Here is a 24,941-nt window from a genome sequence, read left to right on the forward strand (position 1 = left end):
GCCTTCTTCTATCTTCCGCCTTCTACGTTTTCTTGTCCTCCTCCACTTCTCCGTCTCCCTCATCTCCTCACCCCACAACGGACGTCCTCCTCTTCTGCTTATCCGGACTCACTCTGTTCTCAAATCTTTTCACAAACTTCTGAGACTCGGAGTTGGGTACCGTCTGATCATAGCCTCCATCGTCATCTCTCTTTTTGATGTTGCCAAAAAGGGGGAAAGTTTGAAAAGTCAGAAGTCAGAGAGAAACCTTTTCTTGAGGTTGCTCCCTGTCCTCTAACTCTTGACTGATGATGGAACAGCAAAGGATCACCAGAAGTTAGAAGGATGACGTTTCGGAAGAGACCTCAATTCAACGGAAAACAAGTGAGAGTGGAACAAACTTAGGAACATGAAGACACGAAGATAGAAGATGAAGATCAAGAAGTTCAAGGCGCAGCCAAGCAGACTGCTGGAGTCCATGGTTTAACCATGATGTTTTTTGTTGTTTATCGTTTTACTCCAATGTAAGTCTTGCTCTGTACCTCGACTGATGGCTTATCAGTCCTATTAATAAAATGAACTTCTTATTGATCTCACCCTGAAGATAATAACTCTTTGTCCAGGCTCTGATTTATGGTTTTTCTGTCTTCTTTAAGTTCTGTGTTTAGAACTGTTTTCGTTCTTGCTCTAAGTATAAGTTGTTTAGGTTCTATTGTTAAGGGGGAACTGTTTTCACCCCTCGTCTAGAACTTATACTGAGGCTCAGTCTTTTTTATTGTCTAGAACTGCTGTGTGGTTTTGGCATCATCAAAAAGGGGGAAATTGTTGGGAACCTTGTGGAATATCCTAACCCTTGTTTTGATGATACCAAAATTCATAGGACTTAGATGTAATAGACTAGAATCTTTTTGAACTCAAGTGTTAGAGTTCGTTTCTAGTTTAGTTGCAGTGTCAAAGACTGAAGACTGAAGAATGAAGACTGAAGACTGAAGACTGGAGTTACCAACTGAAGTATCAGTTGAAGAATCAGTTGAAGACTGATTATTTAATGCGCGCCATAGACTGATACTAAAGTCAAGTATCAGTTGAACATTCCTCCTAGGACTGATCTTCCAACGTTCAGAGGAAGCCACGTACGCTCAAGTACAGCCGCATTAAATGCAGAGATATCTCAATATCTTATCTCTGCAGAGGTCATTCCTATCTGGTGGTTACTTTTCAGAGATGTCACATCTCCTGTCGTTCAAAGAGAGCCGTTTCCACACAGACAAGGAACCTCGAAGATTGAAGCCTCAGCCCAAATTCGAATTGCTCTCCAACGGAAGAAATCTTGAGGACGATTTACGCCAACGGATCTATTCAAGAATTCTCCTACAAATAGCGCTCGAGAATCACTTCAATCTTCACCGATTCAACAACATAAGCTGAAGCTCTGCCGAAATAGCTACTCAGCCCAAAGCTTGAATCGAAGAAGAGAATTCCAAAGCCAAAATCAGTCACTGCTGATTACATACATTCTCTTAGACCCTAGGCATATATTCTGTGTACTCAGAAGCCAAAGGTCAAACTTGCTTCAAAGAACTTGTTCTTTGTAAGTATAGTTGGCACTCGTTTAAACCTCTCCCCCATAAGAGTGTTTGAGTGATTCGGAGATTCAGGAAGGTACTCTGAACTCTGAAAGAGAAGTCTGAGCACGAGGTGTGCTTAGCAGGGAAATCCTACGCGAGTTGTGTAGGTGCTGAAATCCTATACGAGGTGTGTAGGTGGAGAAATCCTACGCGAGGTGTGTAGGTGCTGAAGAGAGTTTATCTTCAGTTCACGGTTTGCAGTGCACCAGGCAAGCACTTGCGGAGTGGATTGTTGGTCTGATCAACCAGCCGTGGATGTAGGAAAGAGTTTTTCCGAACCACGTAAAAGTCTCTGAGTTATTTACAGCTTTCAGTTTTACTTCTTAACTGTGTTATTTATATTGATAAAACTGAACACTGACTAACTGCTAGAGAAACCTTAATCCAACTATCTGCTCCACCGAGGCTATTCGAAACTAAGTTTAATTTCCGCTGCGTGTGATATCAATCTGACTGAACTATCCTCTGATAGTAAGGAAGAGTGATATCATCTCTATCTTTGCAAACACGACTGAAGCCCTTACGTGGATCAGTTAAGTTCTTGTGACTTAACTGATAACTCTTTACTGAAGAGCTTTCAGTATCAGTCGTCAACCCTGTTGGTCAAAACTAATTTCGGTTAAACAGGTGTCTGGTTTGCTTGTAAAAGATTCTTTTCTATCTCTGACTGAGATCCCTCTGATTGAGGTTGGTAGATAGACCAAAAATAGCCTATAGGTGTATTCCCCCCCCCCCCATACACCTATTCGAGACCCCCCCGGACCTAACAATATCCAACACCACAAAATCCACCGGAAAAATGAATTTGTCAACCCTCACTAAGACATCCTCCACTATCCCTTTTGGATATAAAACGGAACGGTCCGCCATTTGCAAAGCAATCGTGGTTGGCTTAATGGTTCCTATTTCAAGCTTGTTGAAGATGGAGAGAGGCATCAAATTTATGCTTGCTCCCAAATCACACAAGGCCTTTCCAAAACAACTATTTCCAACATCACATGGGATAGTAAAGCTCCCGGGATCCTTGATCTTGATGGGTAGCTTCTTTTGAAGAACGACACAACATTCTTCGGTAAGGTTGACCGTCTCAAATTCTTCTAATTTCTTCTTCTTGGATAGAACTTCCTTGAGAAATTTTGCATACTTGGGCATTTGTTGCAAAGCTTCAACAAGGGGGATGTTGATGTTCACCTTCCGAAAGATTTCAAGGAATTTGGAGAACTCACTCTCCACATTATTCTTGGGAAGCCTTTGAGGAAAGGGGATTGGTGGGCAATAAGGAGGTGGAGCTTTGTACACTTCCTTCTTCTTTTCCTTATCATTTTGCATTTTTGAAGAAATGCCTCCATCATTGCTCTTCTCTATTTCAACCATGTCCTCCTCTCCCAAGTACATCTTGGACTCTTCAAAGGTTGTCTCACCTAGTATACTAATAGCTTTGCAATGCTCTTTTGGGTTCACAATTTTGTTGCTTGGAAATTGCCCTTGTTGATGTTGGTTGCTTAAGGATTCGGCAATTTGCCCAACTTTCATCTCAAGCATTTTCAATTGAGTTTCTTGAGCCTCCAACCTCTCATCGATTTTCGTCATGTGAGCTTGTGTGGCCGTCATGAATTTCATTAAGATTTCCTCAAGGTTGAGCTTCTTCTCTTCCTTGATCTCTCCATTATTCACCGCAAATCCGGGTGGTGGTTGCAAAAAGTTGTTTGGATTGCCATAAGCAAGATTTGGATGGCGATTTGTTTGAAATCCTTGATTGTATTGCACTTGCTCTTGGTAGCCACCTTGTTGTTGGGGCCGGAAGTTCCCATAGCCTCGGTTGTTGTTGTTGTTGTTGTTGATGTAGTTCACATCTTCAAAGCTAGTTTGTTCTTTAACCACGGGCTCTACCCTTGATATTGACATAGCATCAATCTTGCTATTCATGGCGGTCATTTGAGCCGTCAAAAGGGCTATGGGATCCGAGCTTGTAGTTGCCGCCACTTTCTTCAAGATGATCCTCTCCGTCGGAAATTGATAGCAATTGGCGGCCAAGTTCTCAATGATGTGGGCGGCCTCCTCGTGGCTTTTCTCCAACAATGCTCCATTGGCCGATGCATTCATGTCTCTTTGCATCTCACCACTACACCCGGTGTAGAATACACAAATGATTGTGTTTTGATCAAAGCCATGGTTAGGGCACTTCCTTAGCATCTCTTTGAATCTTTCCCAAGCTTCATAGAAGGATTCTCCATCAAATTGGTGAAATTGGACTATGTCCTTCTTCATCTTCATGGTTTTACCCGGAGGGTAGAACTTGTTGAGGAATTTTTTAGCCATCTTCTCCCATGTAGTGATAGAACCACCCTCTAAAAATTGATACCATGTCTTGGCCATGCCCCTTAGTGAGAAGGGGAAGAGTCGAAGTCGAACGGCATCCTCTGGGACTCCATTTATCTTGATGGTGCCGCATATCTCCAAGAAGTTTCCAAGATGTCCATTCGGGTCATCTTGAGAAAGACCGGCGAATTGGTTTTGTTGCACCATATTTATGAGGGCCGGCTTAAGCTCAAAATTATTGACATTGATCCTTGGAGCATGCACTCCTCCTCGTTGGGCCACGGGTTGGAACATATCGCTAATGGGTGGTGGTGGTGGTGCATTCCTTTGAGCCTCTTGCTCATTGATTCGCCCTTGCATGGCCTCCAATTGTCTTTGGAGTTGGAGAATCAATTCTTGATTTTCCGCCATATTTTTCCCCAATTCTTTCTCTCTTCTCACTCTTGCTTTGTTGTGTCGACAAAGAGCTTCAACCTCAAGGTCTAAAGGTATAAGAGGTGCGCCCTTAGACCTTGTGTTCATGCACTACCTATCAACCAACAAGAACAACAAGTCAAGATACAATCTTAAAATAGAAAACAAAAATAAAGCAAGTAAAATGTCTAAAGTAGTTAAGCACAATAAAACAAAATATCACAAGTAATCAAACTAAACTAATCCCCGGCAACGGCGCCAAAAGCTTGTTCGCTATTATTTTTACTACGCCGCAAGTATACGGTGTAGTTGCAATATAGGAAAGCAAGGTCGTATTCCACAAGGATTAGTAGTCAAATTCTAGTGATTACCTTAAGTCATTATGCTAGAGCTATTTAGACTAAACAATGAGGTGAGTGGTTTGATTAACTAACAAATTCAAAGACAAAATAAGAACAATCAAACAAAGTGGATTAATCAAGTGACGAAGATGGTTTAGGGATTAGGCATCGATGGATTAGCAATGGACTTCAATTTAGCTCAATATTAGTCTTGATATTCCTATTTATCTAGAGTGATCTCCCAACTAGTTCTAGCCCCCTCCCGGACGACTAAAACGGTAGATTACGGGTCATAGTTGCCGTCCCCGGTCAACTTATAACCTATAACTCCCAAAAGCACAATAAGATCGATAAACTCTCACCCAACTCTCAACCTCCCGGTTTATTGAGTCAATATGTTTCAAGCTCCTAATCTATTATGATTATTCTCTCCCGATTCAAATCACAAATGAGAAATGCATAGAAAGTGGCCAACAATCCATACAAGAAATTAAAGAATACTAGGGCTTGAAAAGATAATGACAAGGAAGTAATCAAGACATATATTAAGCATAATAATCAATCCATTACATAATCTACTAGCCCCCCCCAAACCAATGGGGGATTTTAGCCTAACATGTTCACAAACAACAATCCAAAAACAAAGAGATACATAAATGAAATAGAGTAAAGTGACAAATCCTATTTCAAGGTTGCTTTCTTCCTTCTCTCCTCTTCAATGCTTCAATCTTGGTAGGTGGGTGTGCTAATGGAGGCTAGGATTTTGGTGTGGAGTATTGGGGAAGATGAAATTGGGTGTGTTGAATGTTGGGGGATGATGAAAGATGTGAGGAATGGGGGGAAAATGGGGTTTTAGGGCTCAAAATCACGTCTGGGGCCCACTTGGGGGAAGCCCCGCCCTTTTCCCGCGGTCACGGCCCGCGTCCGCGGCCTTCAAACGTGGGGGATGCTCAGGGAACCCGCGGTCCAACCCCGCGGCCGTGGGTGGTGACCGCGGGGGTCTTCTGGCGTCGAGGGTGAGTTTGCCGCGGTCCCGCCCCGCGGCCGCGGGTGGTGACCGCGGGCTACTGGGCTCTTTGTGCAGTCTGCTCGTTTTACTCCGTTCTCCCTCGTCCGGACTCGGATTTGGTCGCCGTTTGCGCTCACGGATTCCTCTCGAGACGTACTTCAATCTCATGTCTTCAAAATCCTCCAATTAGTCCTTGATTTTTCCTGAAAACACTCCAAAAACTATACCAAGCATCAAATCTCAACAAAGCATAACATTAAGGTACAAACAAGCACTCACAAGCAAAACATAAAGGAAAATGACAACAATTCATACGAAAACCATGTTTGTCAGTTGACGTGGAAGATGCCCTAAAGTAGAAAGAGCTATTTTACCATCTTTCATATTAAAAAGGGGATAGGAAAGGTTTAAATTACCCCTCATCTGGACAATGAGATTACTAGATTATCCCTTAGGTCATGCATTTTATAAATAGAGTGAGTAACAGTTTGTGAAGTACCAAGCTCAAATTATTACTCAATTATGATAGAGAAAAGTCGGGAGAAATATTTGGGGGTTCCAATTCAAAACATTTTTTACCGTTGAAAGAGACAAAAGAATGAGAGAAAGGATATCAGTCGCGAAGAAAGGAGAAAGACATCAGAAATCTATACGTTTTACCTTATTTCATAAATCCAAAACCAGGTGAGATCCAAGAAATATGTCTTAAAATTAGTGTAGGTAAAAACCACCTTCACCAGAATTATATGTCTCAAATCCATTTTGCTCAGACTTCCCGATATTGACCACAACAGTATTTGTTTCTCCACCATACTTGTCCAGCAGCGGGATTTTCAATTGTGAATCTCTTTGGTTGAAATTTTCTCTCCAACCAAGGAAAATAACTTCTTCTATTTCTCTCTCACCTTCACTACAACTGCCATGTGACTATCCTCAATTTTAAAATTTAATTTGAAAAAATGGAAATGAGAAAGGCCTAATGAGATTGATTGATATACAGAGCCAGAGCTCCATATCTGAGAAACTTTCAAATTAAGAGGTGGGTCCACTCCACAAAAATATCTTCAAAGTAAAACCAAGCAAAAAAATAATCAGTGACGGTACGGTGGTGGATTTGCAACCGTGGTAGCTCGGCAGCGGCAACGTGTTAGCAGAGAGGCTATGGTGTTGAACGGCAGTTTCCGTCGACTTCAGAGCAGTAGCGAGGGAGGCCGATGTTCAAAATTCAGCGGCGATGATTTGGGGAGAATTGAGAGCTACGACGACTCTCGAAGGCATGCAACAGCGCGACATTGAAAATCGAGAAAGGAATGGAGGTTTCCGATAGCGGCGACCGGCGCTGCTCGAGCACGGCTCAACGGCGACAAAGTAGATTTGGAGAGGAAGATGGGAGTTTGTTCCGTTGAGATTGAGAGGGAAGAGAGAGAAACAAAATGATATTAAGGATTTAGGAGAAAAAAATACGGATACGAATACGGGTCTCCGGATTGGGCCAATTAGAGATTTTGTTGGGGTACGACCGGGGTGTACAGTACACTCAGGCGTATACAGGATTTTGTGATTTTGTAATTGCTTTTTTCATCATATAAATTTTAAATGTATTAATTTTTAATTATTACTCCATCTGTCCCACTCTTTTTGTCCCACTAAAAGTAACCTGTATTCCATTTTGGGCCATCCCACTATAAGTGGCCTATTTTCATAAATGACAAAGTTTAACCCTTAAAAAAAGTGTGGACTCTACCACTTTTAACACATTTACACCTTCTCCTTAATTCTCATGCCGAAAAGTTTTGAGCCACTTATAGTGGGACAGAGGGATGTTGGAAAATAAGAAGAAATATCCTAACCTTAGTTTTGATAATACCAAAATCCTTAGACGTTATTTTACTAGACTAGAATTTCGTTTGAACTCAATTATTGGAGTTCATTTTTTTTTCTAGTATAGACTGAAGACCAAAGCACTGAAGTCGCAATGACTGAAAATGGAAGTACTGAAGACCAAAGCACTGAAGTATGAAGGACTGAAGACCGAAGAACAGAAGATCAATTAACTGAAGTCTTGAAGACTAAAGTATGAAGGATTGAAGTTATATTGTTCACCATGCTAAAGACCTGAAGTCCATCTGAATTAAATGTTGAATTTAATGAAGTATCTGCACTGAAGTATAAGTGTTAGGGAAACACTTCAGTACACCTGACCAGTCGAAGAGAATTCAATGCAACTGAAAGGAATGTTTCGAATAGAAACCTCGGATTTATAAAGCAGATACAGACTGAAGTTGAGTTATGTATAACACACTCAGTGTTAACGAAGGACAACTTGAATGCTTCTAAGACACGCCGCATTTAATGCTAAAGACAGTGCATTTAATGCAAGGATATGGTGAATCGTCCTTCAACCTACAGAGTTTCCATTTTCGTGTTACCTTACACTGTAACACCATCTCTTAGCTCAGAAAGGCCATGCCTCTTTCGGCGTAAAGGAGATAGAGGATGAAGACTTGAGCCAAACTTGAATTGACAAGTCAAACGGTAGATAAGATTGAAGGATCCCCTCCAACGGATCTATTCCCTCTCATTCGCCTATAAAATAGAGCTCAAGATTCAACCTTCGACCTCACCGATTTAAGAACATGCGTTGAAGCTCTGCCGAACTCAAGACTCAGCATATACTTAGCCAAAATCTTTGAATCGAAGAAGAGAATCTCCCTTGCCAAATATCAGTTCACCTAATATACCAATATTCTCTTAGAAGCTACTAGGCAAATATTCCCCATCCCTAGCCTAGTTTTCTATTACTTGAGAGTATGTTCTCAGTAATAATTAGTTGGAGAGTTGAACCCTTTTCTACCACAATTAGAAGAGTGTTTGAGATAGAGAGAGAGTTCGAGACATCGTTCTGAACTCAGAGAATCTTAACCACTGCAAGCTAGTGATCACTATTTTTATAGCAACAATAACTGCAACTAAACAGTGTAATTGTAGTACGAAAACAACAAGCAGAGTATCGTATCCACAGAGACTGTAAAATGAAATTACTCTATCTACTTCCTAAACAGACTCTCACAGTATGCAGGTAAAACGAATTTGAAGGTGAATTACGAACTAAGATTAACTAAATAAAAACTAAAGAGCATGTAAACTATGATAATTAACTCAAATATAAGGAAAGCTCTGACCCTAGGGATGTACTTTCACTAATCAACTACATGTATTCAATCTATTGATTCAATTACCAATTTTAATCCAACCCTGATGAAAGATCACTATATTATTCACAAGCGTCTCTAACGACCACCTATGAACGTAGATTAATTAATCCCTTTTCGCATTCAAGACTCCAAGGAATAAATTAACTCCAAATAGCACATAAAGAATAGCTTCCTATAGCTTCACCTATCGCATTCAAGACTCAAGGCTAACACTATATCATGCATTCCTGAATCGGCTGAACAATTATCGCATTCAAGACTCAAACTGAACAGCTAGACATGTAAATCATTGATCAGATAATTCACAAGAAATTAAGCACCAGGAATCATGAATCACAAGTTGGAAGGCAAATTGATATCAATAAATCAAAAACACATAATTAATCAGCTATGTACAAACCCTAGGTTCAGATTAAAAGAACTAGCCAGACATAGTAAAATCAAACATAAACATAATTAAATTGAACGCAATTGTAAAAACAAATTGTATAAAAACCGAATTAAAACGATTGTAGCAGCTTGAATCTTCAATCTTGATCCAAGCCTTGAAAACTGGAAAGCTAAAAAGTTCTAAAGCTATAAAACTGAAATATGAATGTTGGGAACTGAAAAACTAAAGCTGTGAACCCTAAATAGGTCAAAAGATGACCTATTTATAGGCACATGGGATAAATACAGTACAGAGCTCGAAAATACTGATAAAATCCGAAAATCCCGCAAAATCCCGAAAATTCGGAAATTTCCGTCGGGCACTATTCACTGCTGCGCGCGACTTTCTTGTTTCGGCCATATCTTCCTCGTCCAAACTCGGATTTACGAACCGTTTGCGCTCACGAACTCGTATCGAGATGATCTACAACTTTTATTTCAGACAAGTTTTCCAAATTCGAACTCAATATTTCTGAAAAAATCATCAAAGTACGACCAAGTAACATATTTCACAAGATAAAGCAATTTAAGCACAAAACAATCATCCAACACTCAATTTCCTATAAAATTAACATCATATGAACATTAAAAACCATGGAAACATGAGTGTTATCAACTCCCCCAAACTTAATCCATTGTTCGTCCTCGAATAATGAGAAGAACACAATCAATAACACGAATGGGTAAGAAATCTAGCTCATCGATGCCTCCGAAAGATAAAGAATGATAGAATTCTCAAATCCTCAATAATTAAGCACAAAATTCACCAATAAACACAACCTATAGCAAAATCAACCTTGACATTCCAAACAATTGAATCTCACAAGGTATGTGTATCACTCAACTCTCAATTTGATGGAACGGGACGTGTATACTCTCATCGAATTCAATGCAATGCAGATCTCTTACCATAAGCTTGCCAATCGTCTACAATCTCCATCGCTAAAAGTGTGCCAGGACTAAGATCAGAAAGGTCTTTTTTCTTTGGGTTATAATGTAGGGACATTGGTTAAGGTAGGGAAATATAGGCTAAGTGACTTAAAATAATTTAAGAACACCAACCTTATAGCTTCACAAATCAAGTATGGAATAAATTCCATCTTCCTCCCAACTATGCCATCATAATCACACAACTCAAGGGATTTAATCATCACAAAACAGAACTAAACACTATTTTATGCTCTCAACTTCTTTCTAACAAACAAAGTCGACTTTCAAACATATTTCTCAATAAACACTCGACTTCACTCTTTTTTTTCTTTCTTTTTCTTTTTTTTTTCTTTTCTTTTCACAACTTTCTAGAGCTCATAAGAGTAAATAGTAACACAAAATCATCCATTCTTTTTCACAACCCATTATGATATTCACCACACATAGATTCCCCTATACTACATCACCCCCTATCATCCAGCTAAAGAATAAAAGCTAAATAGGCTCAAAATGGATAACAAAGGATAATTTTTTCAAGGACAGTGTTTGGGAAAATAATGTGGCTAACAAAAGATGGCCTAAAATCATCTCCTAATCCTGGGCACAACAGCAACCTCGACACAGAAACCATGACAAGTTCTAGAAGATCACCACATGCAATGACAAAACTCACAACAAAGAATAAACTGTGCATAATAAACAGTTATAGCTCAAATCCTCACAGGTTTATTCAACGTCCCAAAATCAAGGTTAAAATCACTCTAGAATTATGCAAATTAGTTCCAATTATACTTAAATCATCAAAGAAAATCAAACTTCAAATTTTTTTTTCACAGAAATCATCATTGGCATCTCACCAGAAATATAATGGAGCAATAATCATCTCAAAAACAAAACAAACACACACCACCAACCAAGCAGGATAAAACAATCAAGCTAACAAAAAGATAAAAGTGATACACATATCTACTCTCACCCCCCTCCCCCAAACTTATTACAGAACATAAGTTCGAAAATAAGTTTGGAGGGATGATGATATGTGTGTCACTACTCACAGAAAAACATGCTCCACGGTGGTGATATGAACAGGGCGCGAGTTCCCTCATCTTCCAAGCTCAACACTGCACTAAAACCCCAAACAAAACAACAAAACAAAAAGAAACAAAACGAAACTAAAAGAAAGAGAAACAAAACAAAAGCGGTTGGGTTACCTTCCAACAAGTGCTTAATTTAACGTCTAGAGCTCGACGATACCTCAAAAACTCATGGAGGTCGGAAACAGCACTCTAACCATTGGAAAGCTTTTCTACTCTTGGGTGCCCTCTCCACCAAAACACTTCTCTTGGCTCGGACATCCTCCACAAGCATTGCCCCCTTCTCATTCTTATTCCGAAAAATCCGGAATTTCACTTTCTTCTTCTTGGGGGTATGGGTTTTCAAAGACCCCCCATCATGCTCCAAAAACAAACACATCTCAAAAGTCAGAACTTCTTTTGGTTTTGGAGTTTTTTTCTTGGGTTCATACTTGGGCAGCTCATTCTTCTCAACCTCTTCATCCTCCGAATTTGCTAGAAAACTATCAGCCAAATTTATCACTTCATTCTGGGGAACTTCCTTTGGTGGAGGTTTCTTGAAAATCACAGTTTCCCCATAGGCTCCCAATGTCATCGTCCCCCTTTTCATATCTAGCTTTGCTCCACATGTGGCAAGGAAAGATCTCCCTAATAGCAAAGACATCTTTGGATCCTCTGGAATATCCAACACTACAAAGTCAATTGGGAAGAAAAAATCACTCACCTTCACAAGCACATCTTCCGCAACTCCTAGAGGTTTAGAGCAAGACTTATCAATAAGCTGAATTGTCTTGTTGGTTGGCTTCAAATCCCCCAGCTTCAACTTCCTATAAACTTTGAGAGGCATGACATTTATGCTTGCTCCGGTGTTACACATCACTTTCTCAAACAATGACTTTCCAATCTTCACAGGAATATTGAAGCTGCCCGGATCTTCTCTTTTTGGAGGCAACTGATACTCCTTCACTGCGAGCACCTCCTCAAATTCATTGAATGCACTCTTCTTTTCCATTACAGCCTTCACAATTTGCACCTCATTTGGCTTGTTTCTCAAGATCTCCACGGAAGGAATATTCACAGCCAACTTCTTAAATGTCTCCAAAAATTTGGAGCTTTGCTCATCTAATCTTGGCATCGGGAATGGAAGAGGGAAAGGTGCTACAGGCTTGTACTCTGGTCTGGGAAACGTAGGAGTAGGAATAGGCTTCTTAACAGCAGAGGTATTCGACGATACCTTAGAAGTAGGCGGCGAATCGCACACAATCGTCTTCAGGTCATCATCCTCCATAATCTCTACATTTTTTTCCTTGCCATCCTTGCCGTCCCGCTGCTCTGGATGATTCCGCTGCTCTTCATCCTCAACTGAATTATCAACCACCCGGATGGAATGACATTGCTGATTTTGCTGAGGTTGTTGATATTGGCTCTTCGGATTGAACTGAGTGTTGCTAGGAAATTGGCATGGCTTGTTCTGCGCAGCTGCTTGGTTGGCCATCTGACCAACTTGAGTCTCCAATATCTGCACTTGCTTGGACAGTGCTGAAAAATTATTTCCAATTTGACCCACTTGAGACTCCAAATTGGTCATCCTTGTATTAACAGTTGTCTTCATGCTAGACATCTCTGTTAACATCTGTTGCATCATATCCTCCAGCGATACCTTCTTTGGCTCATTTATAACTCCTCCGCTAGACACAGAAAATCCCGGTGGAGGTTGCAAAGCATTATTGGGATTGCTATAGGCTAGATTTGGGTGTGGGCGCCCTCCTGGCTGATATTGCTGCTGAAACTGCTGCCCTCTGTTGTACATTCCTGGCTGTACCTTCTGAAAATTTCCAAAGTTTTGGCCATTGACAAAATTTACGTCTTCTATGCATGTGGGATCTCTCACAGCTTGCTCCTGATTTCCAATGGTCAAAGCATTAATCTTAGTAGTCAGCTCTGCCAGCTGCGTAGCAATCGCTGTCTGCTGTGTAACCATCGTTGCCATAGGATCAGAGCTGGAAGCAGCTGCCACCCTTTTCAATTGTACTCTCTCTGATGGCCATTGAAAACTCGTAGCAGCCATACTCTCAATGATGCTCCACGCCTCGGAACTGCCTTTCTGAAGCAGGGAACCTCCTGCAGCTGTGTCCAAATGCATTCTTGTACGCTCTCCACAAGCATTGTAGAACATGATAATGAGCGTGCCTTCATCAAATCCGTGGCTCGGACACTTTCTCAACTTCTCTTGATACCTCTCCCATGTATCTGCCAGCTTTTCTCCCTCAAACTGCTGGAACTGCACAATGTCCATCTTTAATTTCAAGGTCAGGCCAGGAGGATGGAACTTGCGTAGGAAAGCTTGAGCTACATCTTCCCACGTAGTAGTTGCACTCAAATTCAATGTATGATACCACAACTACGCTTTATCCCGCAGTGAGAAAGGGAAAAGACGAAGACGGATAATATCATCAGATACTCCATTCATCTTTACAGTGCTGGAAAGCTCCAGAAATTGCGCCAGATGCGCATTAGAATCCTCTATAGCTTGTCCTCCATACTGGTTCTGCTGGACCATCGTGATCAAACCAGTCTTCAGCTCAAAATTATTGGCATTAATACGGGGAGGTTCTGGATACTCATACTGAGGAACGAACATCTCTGCAATCGGAGGCTGATTCTGAGCTTCTTTAGCAGCTTGAGCATCCAACAGCTATTGCAGCTGCTCCTGTAGAGCACGAATTTGTTCCTCAGTAGCCATTGTAAGCAGTGCCTGAAAAAAAAAACGAGAATTAGAAAAATAAAAATAAAAAGAAACAGTAAACGCCTGAAGTACTACTAAGTCCTATCGGAAATATTAAAGTAACTTCTAATCAGTCCCCGGCAACGGTGCCAAAAAAGTTGATCACTAATTTCTTAGCAACAAAAACTGCAACTAACACAGGCAATTGTAACAAATAATAAGCAATCGAGTATCGTATCCTCAGGGACTGACACAACGAAATAACTCTATCTATCTCCTAAACAGACCTAAACAGACTCTCACAGTATGTGTTGTCTCAACAACTGCGAGTTAAGAAAGAGCGAGAAATCCAACCCAGTGTGTTGGCTCTGAAACTTGAGTTTCAGAAATAAGGTTTGTTGTTCACCCGTAAGCACAAGCCCAGTGATTTGTCAGTGTAATCGATTGACCGTGGACGTAGGAAATTATTTTCCGAACCACGTAAAAATTCTTTGGGTTCTTATTTGCTTTCAGCATTTACTTTTATTTATATGTGCACAAACCTGTATTCATACTGAAGTTGTTAAAGTGAAAAGAGAAACCCTAAGAACCTACAAAGTGATTCACTTAAAGGCTATTTCGTAAAATCGTTTCTGCTCCAAGTATTATCAGTCTAACTAACAAATCTTCGGATAGTTAGTAAGATTTCTAACACTGCTCTGATTATTTAAAACTGATTAGACTGAAGCTCTACTTGGACTATCAGTGTATCGATAAGTTCTTCGCCCTGAAGTTATTCTACTAAACCAATATCAATATCAGTCTACCCCGCTCTTAACTGATCTTACTTGGCACTATTCATTTCAGTTTACTCACTTCAGCATCCGTTTCGATACTCACATCAGTTTTCAAAAGAAGTTTCAAGTTTCATAAAAATAGCCTACTAGTATATTCCCCCCCCCCATACACCAGTTCAGTTACCCTACGAGATCCAACAAGGAAGTAAGTTTCTTAATCTCCGTGCCAAAAAGAAGCGAGCCTATTAGAGTGGGACAGAGGAAATACATTTATATGTTGTAGTGATTCAACTTATTTTCTCATATTTTATGTTTTGGATATATTAATAATTAACGTTAATAGTTACATGGCAAACATACAATTTTAACTTATTTGGTCAATATAAATCAAATTAATATTCACAAGAAATGGGTGAAATGTTGATTTGACTTGTATTGACCAAGTGACTTAAAATAGTATATGTTTTTCACAAAATTAAATTATTATTATACCCAAAACAGAAAATATAAGAAAATAAGTTGAATTACTATAGATTTAATAATTAAAAATAGTACATTTAAAATTTATATAATAAAAAAATTACAAAAATAAATGGTTAAATTATATCATAAATGAATTTTATGAATTTTTATTTTTATTCATAAAAAACCTTCGGTTCACCATCAAACTTTTAGTACACTTACCCATTTATTTTGATATTTCGTTATTACTTTTTCATCATTTTTAATCTTTTGTTACTTATAAATTTATTATTAATTATTATTTATATTGTTTGAATTTTGGTTAAGATGAATAATCAATTAATGTAACAAATAATATTTGATTATTTAGATACTTTACAATGAAACAATATACTCGCATAGCCATTTTGAAGAAGGAAACACAATATTTGGCCACTAATTGAATAAACACAAAATATGGCCATTGTTTTTACGTTTTAGGACTGTTTTGCCCTTAATTAGGGCGGATCAGATTCGGGTTTGCGCGCAGGTTACACACACATGGAACTATTAGTGCCATATACTCAGTGCTGCACAAATGGTACTTATGACCATATTAGTGTCATTAGTGTCATACGAATGGTACTTATGGCCATATTAGTGTCATTAGTGTCATATACGTGTGTACTGATATTATTTAGATGGGTACACTTATATGACCATTTTGAACACCTCCCCGTAGGGTTTAGATTATTCATTTAGGATTTAGATTCTCCATTTAGTGTGTTGCACGAATAGTACTTATGGTCATATTAGTGCCATATACTCTCTTATGCCATTAGTGTCATATACTTAGATTTTTTAATTTTTTTTCGGTTGGCACATATGTGTCTAACCCACGCGCAAACTCGAATTCGATCCGCCCTAATTAAGGGCAAAACAGTCTTTACACGTAATAAATGGCCAGAGTTCGCGTTTTTTCAATTAGTAGTCAAATATTGTGTTTCCTTCTTCAAAATGGCTATTTGAAAAATGCTATCTTTTACAAATTTAAATAAGTTTGAGTAATAGTGGGTATTACTATAAATTGGTTTAAAACCAACAATTTTTATGTTGGTCGGCCTATTGAAGAGACGTCTAAATGAAAAAATGTGGCCTATTGAGCTGAGATGGTAAGAGTATTTTTTTTTTTTCCTTTTTTTTTACACATTAACCTTTTATAAAACTTCATCATATGAAATTTTTTATAAAAGATATTTCTATTAGTGTTAATAGGTAAAAATGCCCACATCATTAACTTATAGTAACTAAAATTATCAACTTTTATAAAAAACTTGATCCTATGCCCAAAATTAAAGCGAAGGGTTTAATATACCCTTGAATGTTGATGAACTGTCATTGTTTTTTTATGAAAAGTCTTGCACTTTTCTTACACAAGTACAATTATGTAAAAAAGTTCAAGAAAAACATACAATTATTAAGTTATTTTGCTAATGTTGGTCAAGATGACTGAATATTTTATTTTAATTATTAAACTATAGTTCAAATTCTTGAATTAGTCAATTATTTATGAAAAAATAGATAAATAGATGGTTCGACATTAAATTAAACTGACTACCATGTAATATAGGTAGTTGGCCGACCGTATGATGTAGCCGTTAGTTGGTTACCTCAATATTTTCCAAATTAAAAGCAATAAAATCATAGTACACCTTTTTGCAGGGCTTTTAGCTTTTAAATTCACGTGAATGTGTAGTCACATTTACTACAGTAAAAAATAGCACAATAATTTGTGACATGAATTTGATAAATAACCACCAATTATTTCATTGGCATTCATACATAAACGTAAACACAAAATCAGCAAACAAGAGAATGTACTGCATTTTGAGAAATATTGAAGAAAGGTTAATCACATTTTGAGGCCAGAGTTCAAGTGTTCAACTCCACAAAAAGAAAAATAAGTAAACGTCCATATTATAGTTTAAAACGAATAAATTGACGTAGCGTTATGAAATATTGAATTATTGAAACAAAATGTTTATCTTTAGTTTTAGTCTTATTGAAATAGTGGCGAAGACGTTTTGACCAACACAGATTTAGAGCATAAAAAGACAAAGATTTTGACAAAGATAAACGGTATCTCTGATTTCTCTTTAACCTGAACTGATCGGAATTGAAGAAAACTTCGCTGGAGATGGGCTTCTTCGATGATTTACAACGATACTATAGTAGGGCTTCTTCGTTTTACAGTGATATTGTAAGATATGGTTTAAATATTTGAACAGGGGGAAAGGGTTTTGAATCTTTAACGGTAAGAAATTTGAAATGCAATAAATGCCAAGCAAGAAAACTTGGAATTTAGAACCTTGTATTGAAAATGGCAGATCGTCCTTTACAAAGATGATTTATATCCTATTACAAATAGAGGTATTTTAGTAATTCCATATTTGAATATGGAATAGGGGCGAACATTTGGATTTCGGATAGGATTTTTATCCTAATCCTATCCGATCTAAAAATTCAAAATTTTCCCTAAAATTCAATCCGATCTAAATCATATTATCTGAAACTTCGGGTAAAATTTGATCCGAACCGAAAAATTCGAAAAGTGTAAAAAATTCTGAAATGTGAAAAAAAAAATTCAAAAATAAAAAAAAAATCAACTTAACAAATTGAATAATTATATGATCAAATTAAGGTTCTAATTAACAAACCATTACTTATAATCAAATAAGATGATGGTATATGGTTAGAATTTATAAATATTAACTATTTAAGAACCAATTAATATACTATAATTTGAATTTCAAATTTTTTTGGATTTTTAAACTATCAATCCGATCCGATCTGAAAATATGAAATTTGCTTAAAAGTCAATCCGATTTGATTTGAAAATTCGAAAAATTTGAACCGAATTTCAAATTTCGAGTTTGATTCGAATCGGATATTCGAATTTCAAGTAATTTGCCCACTCCTAGTATGGAAAGGCAATTCCGTCCTTTCAGTTTGTATCCGAAAGGTAGTTTGGTCTCTTCAACTCCTCGGGCTCCACGTGGGCCGACTAAGAATATTCAATCACCTCTATATGCCAGGGGCTATTACAGGACCACCTGCAAAAATGATTATGGAACCACTTCTAAGTGTGCGACTTCGTGTCAGTTATAAAGCATCTTTCGTCTTCTTCCTCAAATATGCCAAATCAAGTGCTCTTCTTGACGACTCAGCAGAGTTATATGGGCTACTTCCTTCTTAATCTTCTCTGCATCCTCCCTCAGCTCTAAAGTGCTTTGCATCAGCAACCGGCTACAAATTCGAGTCTTTTTCTACATTGCTTTATTACTCTTGGGCCAATTATTATTTTTATCTGTATTGCTTAGTTCATGGATCAACGTTTATTAACCAAGAAGCAAAATTCAACCAACACTATTTGCAGATTACACAACATTTAAATTGAGATAAATTGGGACTGTATTGGTTGGAAAAGAGCCAAAACAGGCCAGCTCTTGGCTTTTACATATACATAAATCTCAACATATTGGCAAAACTGAATTCACTTTTCATGTACGTGGCAAAATGCTTAGCATCACTATCTGTGGTCCATAGTCATAATAAACATTTCTAAAAGTGAACATAAAACTCCAAATTCTTTCTAATTTACATGCAGGCGTTAGCTTGATTGGGACAATAAATACTTCATTGCATTTCCCTGTTTGTCACTATGATTAACACAAGACGGCGTCGTCCTAAGTCAGGCCTGTGTTTTCATTGCGCCCAAATAGAATATACATGACGATGTGCAGAAGAGTTTTGACTATCCAGTCTTCAACAGAATCGGAGATCAGTTTCTTAATCATCTTTATTATCACCATCATCACGAACATGACCAAACTCCTGTAACCAGAAAACTCAAATCTGATTAGAACCTAGGCTTACAATGGCTTAAGTGGCAGAGAGTTTCCATCGATCCAGCATGACCGAAAATGGTCGGAACCAACAAAGATGACAGAGACAATAGAGGTGAGGTCAGTTTTAAAATAATACTGATCACGCATAAGTAACCTACATATCTTATGAAAGAAACAAATTTCCGATTTAGCATATTATAGACAAAAAGGAAATAAAAGTGTTTGTAGGTGAATGATGATGAACAGCAGTGTTCCAGAACTAAGAAGATAGGCTTGACATTTTGGGGGAGATTACTCAACATTGTCTTAGACTCGTAGACTAAGAGGGTGTTTGGCTAAGCTTATTAGAGAGCTTCTAAGCTCTAACAACTTTTAGGATGTTTCAAAATCTTATAAGATGTAATGCCTTGAGAACTTATAAATTGTCAAAGTGTTTGGATAATTGAGCTAATAAGCTAGAAAAAGAATCATGAGTTAGAGAGAGACAATTGAAGACAGATGGAATTGGAAGGGTATATTGTTTAAAATAACAAACCATAGTATGGATATTTTAGTATATTGATTGTTGTTTACAAAATTATGAAAAAATAAGTTGGGGTTTAAGAACTTATTTTTTGGAGAGCGTATAAGCTATTGGAGCTTATTTACACAGGTTATAAGATGTTTAAGGAACTTATAAGCTCAGCCAAACACCCTTTAAGTAATCAAAAGCAAAAATCCTCACTGAAATGCCAAGCTCTGTCCAAAATGTTTCACATTAATATGGGCCGAGTGAGTTAGCTAATTTGGCCTAATAAAAGAGTAACTACTGAATACTACAATGTTCTTAATGACGACAACTCATATTACAGGTAAATCTTTATACTAAAGAAGGAATTAATCACAGTGTGATTTAGTGAATAAAAGCAACAACAGTTCCCCAGCTATAAATGCAGATCAAACATAGACTTAGAGTTACCTACCAGATCAATGATATCGTTTGCTTCATGAGGTATAAGGAGAGTAAAACCAGCAAGATACCAATGACTTCCCTTATAATTGATTCACCACTACAACTGCTGATAAAGCCCCTCAGAATTGATTCACCACTACGAATGATATCGTTTTCCTGTGAGACACAATTAACATAGCGACATAGCGTTGCAGAACGATCAGATGACTCTTAGTAAGAATGATTATGTCAATTTAACAGCCAACATCCTCCACCCAAAAGGTATGTGCATGATATTGCTGGCCAGATACAATATACAAAAGCAATGTTTCCATTTATTTCAATATGTTTAGCCAATAGATTTGTGAAAGGTTCTTAAAGACACATAACTGAGAGCACTACAATATACAGAAGCAATGTTTGGATTTTATATTTCTCATTAAGAAAAGGACGGGAATAATGAGGAATGGGTAAAAAAACAAAAACATAAATTGCTATTTCATTACATAGCGCATTAGGAATCAAAGAACATATACATATCACTAAACAAGAAACCCAACTGTTCCAACTATATGAATACCAAAATTTGAATTGCTAAACAAATCGAATTCATCTGTTCAGTCCACACTTAGACTATGGTGAGGAGTAAATATGCATCTAGGCTCTAGCAGATAAAACTTCAGCTATGATTTAATCTTAATCTGAAGTTAAAACAGATGATTGTCGAATCAATACATCTTGTTCTGAAACCTCATGACACTTCAAAAGCAATTCTGTCATCATGACTTTAATGGAACAATTGTGATACTTAAACAAGCTAGAAAGCAAGTCCCACACTTTTTATTCCATTCAATCCATTGACAGAAAGGTCTGACTAAATTAAGAGATAATCGAAGACGAAGCATTCAATATGAATCAATGAAAGGGTTACAAGAAAATGAATCTTTTACCCGTGAGTCATTGTCACGAGGCTTGTTAACATTGTTCGTGACCTGCATTATGCATAAACCCAAAAAAAAAAGAGGTGGTCATTATCCTGGCTCTGTGGGTGGAGAAAACAAATCTGCAATAGTAAAATGGGTTTTCACCGGTAAATCATTGTCATGAGGTTCAGCGACAGAGCTAGTTGCCTGCAATAACCAACCAAAAAAAGTCACTATCCCAGCTTGCAAGATCATGCCCATGGAGCTATGTTAACTTACATGCACACGGTTACAGGTACCGGACATGGGTGCGGATCCAAGTATCAGATACATATTTAAAGAAAATTTTAGACACTGGGACACCGTCCTGACTTTGGAAACCGGGACAGGGGTATGCCAAACATAAAATATATAAAGAGCATTCTAGTTTGATGGTATGTTTAGATGGTTATGGAGCAGCATATTGTAGAAAGAAATTCTAAGATTGAAGAAGGAGCAGATTGTAGAATGAGTTTCTGACATTTGAAAATTTGATTTTCCTGCTGTTTTTTGATATATTGATTAGAAGGAAAAGATGAAAGGTTTGATAGTTCATGTCATGTCACTTAACTTTCAATTAATGTGTTGTTTGAGATTTCCAAAAGAAACTAATTAATATCCTATAATATCTAAAGTATGGAACGCTCCAACTCTTCTAATCTTAAATCTGAACACATTTCTCTCCTCATGGAGTATCCAAGTGCAAGTTGAAGGATCTGACCCGTATCCCATACCAGTATCCTTGTCGACAGGAGTCAACAAGGATCCTTCTGCAAAACTGCAGTGTACGAGTAACAAAACCATAGAGTGTGGAAAATGAATCTGCATGAGAGAAATGGAATTTTCACCTGTAAGCCGTTCTCATGAGATTCCGCAAAAGAATTATCGACCTGCAGTAACCAATAAAAAGATTCAGTCATTATCTTGGCTTTGCAGATCAAGAAATCTCTGAATCTTAATAACCTGACCTCAGGAGCAGCTACATCTGTAATTTCAGTGACAGTTGTTCCAGGTGAAAATTCTGTTGACCTACTGTAATTGACTCGTAGTATGAACTCTTGAAAGGGATGTCCGGACTCCTTATCAAACTACATAATCCATATAAACTAACAAAGTTACAAAAATAATGAACCAGAAAGTTCACTAACACATAAACTCCATACTTTTTCTGAAGCAATATAGCCCAAATTGTCGAGATGCTGACGAGAATCAAGAAAAGGATTTTAATTCTTTATTTTTATGGAGCTTTTAAATGAAATATGCATTTCACTAAGTTATATCGAAGTCATGCAAACTTATAATCTACAATACAAAACAAACCCGAAAAAGAAAATATTACATAACCAAAATATTTGGAAACTCCCATCAGAATCAGGCCAACCATTCATTAAAATACAAGCACCAGAAAGGCGAACATCAAATTAACCATACTAAAAATAATTCAGCAAGGGTGTGTTTACTTTTTCGTAATTAATAAAATATATGAGTGAGTATTTTCATCCTCATTAGTAAGATTTCTCCAATCTCACCCTTTCAATGGGATATGAACAAGTAAAATTAGCTCGAATGATAGAAATTATCAAGGAGCCTTGGGAAATCCCAAAATTTCAATCCATCTAGTAAACAATAGATTAATTTATACTACTATTTTTATCTATCTACAGTGTATTGTTCTCATTGATTGAAGAGGGTGGAAAACAAATATTTCTCAGTCTTTTGCACCCTTTTCACATGTTCAAGCAGATAATTTTCCCTGGTAAGGATGAATTTTTTTCCTTAAGCAGCTTTTTTCTCTCCTTTTCACTCCAGTTGTGGATGACATTATCATGGTGATGTGTGATAACATTATTATGAGAAGAAAAATAGGCGTGAAACTTTTTTTCCACCTTAGAGAATGTGATAAAAAAAATTCCCTCTTTTATCCCTCCTTTTCTCACGATAGATTTGCAACCAAAGAAAATGCTAGACTAATCCTCAAAACTAAACGGACTCCTAATGGTTTACCAGTTTTCGAGCATCTTCTAAGGTTGTATCAGGAGCTGCAGCTACACTTTCAATCATGAACTTGTCCTTGCACCTCATATTGTGGTGAGCTTCCCGCAGGGCTCGCATTGCCACTACAAAATGCACCAACTTTAGTTCATTCCAAAATAAAAATTAACTATCTTATACCCCTCCAAACGATGAAGTAAGAATAAAAGAAACAATCTCAAACCAATGGCTCCTTGATGCTCATATCCATTATTCTCAATTGTGTTAAAAAAAATAGTTAAAAGAAAAAGTAAAAGAACCTTTGATTTCACAAGTTGATCGAGGCAACAGAATTCCAATTCTTGGCCGAACCACATAATTTCTCGGATTAGTGGACTTGAGCTGAAAACATAGCCCACAAACACAGACAAAAAGGTTACAGTATTCATCCAATCGAAATATCACACACAACATGAGTAATAGTAGGAAAAACAAATAAACTCTACCTTAAAAGCAACATATTCGTCGGTTTTATTTAACAATCGGACAGAAGCTGATAGCTGCCTGTTATGATCAACTGAGCAAATATCGATAAGACCAAAGGGGAGAGAGAGAGGGCTGATTATCATCAGATGATCAAACCCAAGAAAGAAACTACAATCGAAAGAGAAGAAAAAAAAGTCAAAGTGCGATGAAGATGAAACTTACAATGGAAACTCAGCTCCGGAGGCTCGTAATTGAGCCAAGGCTCTGCGCTCATTTCTCTCCACAAACCAATTCGCAAGAATTATCAAATACTATTATGAATCGAAATGGGTCTTTACATAGACAAATTTTCCTTTGATTTTGGGGGAAATAAGAATCTCAGACAGAAGCAAGCATGTTGACGACGACCTGAAAATGACGGCACACATTTTTTAATTGGAATGATTCGAATGAACAATTGACGAAATGCTGTACTCGGTGAGTAAAATTTTATAAGTTGGACTAAATTCTAAATAATTGACTCCGTCTTAAAAATGTCCTAAAATTTTAATACTGATAATACTAATATTCAATTATTAACATTGTACTAAAAATATACTCCTTACTATCATAATCATAATAATGATACCGCTTCAAATAATAATAATAATATCAATAATAATAATGATGTGAACAGCCCCGTTCCTGACATTTCAGGGGCCCTAGGCAAAAGAAGATAAAAGGGCCCTTTATATAATAAATATGTACAAAAATGTCAATATCATAAAAAGCGCTTTCTTCGAGCTTTTGCAGATGTAAAATCATTAATAATTACATCAATGTTAATATGTTCTAACATATCTTTCTCAATAGCCAAAATTGCCAAACCGTTCAACCTTTCTTGCGACATTGATGACCTCAAGTAGGTTTTTATTAATTTAAGCTTTGAAAAGCTTCTTTCGGCAGATGCTACAGTCACAGAAACAGTTAATAAAATTCTATAAGCAATCGAGACATTCGGATAGCAATCTGCAGATTTGACAAATGTAAGAATCTCAATGGCAGACAATAAATTAGTAGGCAAAGTCAATTGTAACACTTTCAATTCTGAGTAAAGATCATCTAAATCAATATCAGATAAATTCTCATGAGAAAAGGTAGAGTGAAAATTAACACAAGAATCTCTTAATTCTTTCTCACCTAATGACTTTAACTTATTTGAATCATATAAAAAACCGAAAATACCTTCAAAAGTTTTCAGTTCCTCAAATCTATTCTTTAAAGAAACAATTGCCATATCCACAACAACCAAAAAGTATCTAGTTCTGCGCAAATTCTTGGGTGAGGTTGACCTCACCCTATGAGACGGGTCGGGTCGGGTCGGAGCGCGGGTTTGACGGGTCGGGGCGCGGGTTTGACGGGTCG

The 24,941-nt window shown here is 37.5% G+C and overlaps 2 protein-coding genes and 1 non-coding gene across 3 annotated transcripts; 1 reads left to right on the forward strand and 2 right to left on the reverse strand.

Moving 5' to 3' along the window:
• Nucleotides 1-235: 235 nt before the first annotated feature.
• LOC130994297 (uncharacterized) lies at nucleotides 236-3,197 on the reverse strand. Its single transcript, XM_057919344.1, has 2 exons — nucleotides 2,752-3,197; nucleotides 236-284 (listed from the first exon to the last, which is right to left on the reverse strand). The coding sequence occupies exons 1-2, from the start codon at nucleotides 3,195-3,197 to the stop codon at nucleotides 236-238; spliced, it is 495 nt and encodes a 164-aa protein (XP_057775327.1).
• A 574-nt stretch (nucleotides 3,198-3,771) lies between these two features.
• Nucleotides 3,772-3,878, forward strand: LOC130996310 (small nucleolar RNA R71). Its single transcript, XR_009092495.1, has one exon. It is a non-coding gene; the product is annotated as a small nucleolar RNA R71 (small nucleolar RNA).
• A 14,854-nt stretch (nucleotides 3,879-18,732) lies between these two features.
• Nucleotides 18,733-24,048, reverse strand: LOC130992809 (vesicle-associated protein 1-1-like). The gene is made up of 10 exons (XM_057917557.1): nucleotides 23,760-24,048; nucleotides 23,558-23,628; nucleotides 23,372-23,453; nucleotides 23,085-23,197; nucleotides 22,049-22,168; nucleotides 21,929-21,970; nucleotides 21,207-21,248; nucleotides 21,069-21,110; nucleotides 20,150-20,295; nucleotides 18,733-19,173 (listed from the first exon to the last, which is right to left on the reverse strand). Exons 1-10 carry the CDS (start codon nucleotides 23,809-23,811, stop codon nucleotides 19,026-19,028), a joined length of 858 nt encoding a protein of 285 aa, XP_057773540.1. The 5' UTR covers nucleotides 23,812-24,048; the 3' UTR covers nucleotides 18,733-19,025.
• Nucleotides 24,049-24,941: the final 893 nt, after the last annotated feature.

This window comes from Salvia miltiorrhiza, chromosome 7, assembly GCF_028751815.1.
Source record: "Salvia miltiorrhiza cultivar Shanhuang (shh) chromosome 7, IMPLAD_Smil_shh, whole genome shotgun sequence".
Classification (NCBI taxonomy): domain Eukaryota; kingdom Viridiplantae; phylum Streptophyta; class Magnoliopsida; order Lamiales; family Lamiaceae; genus Salvia; species Salvia miltiorrhiza.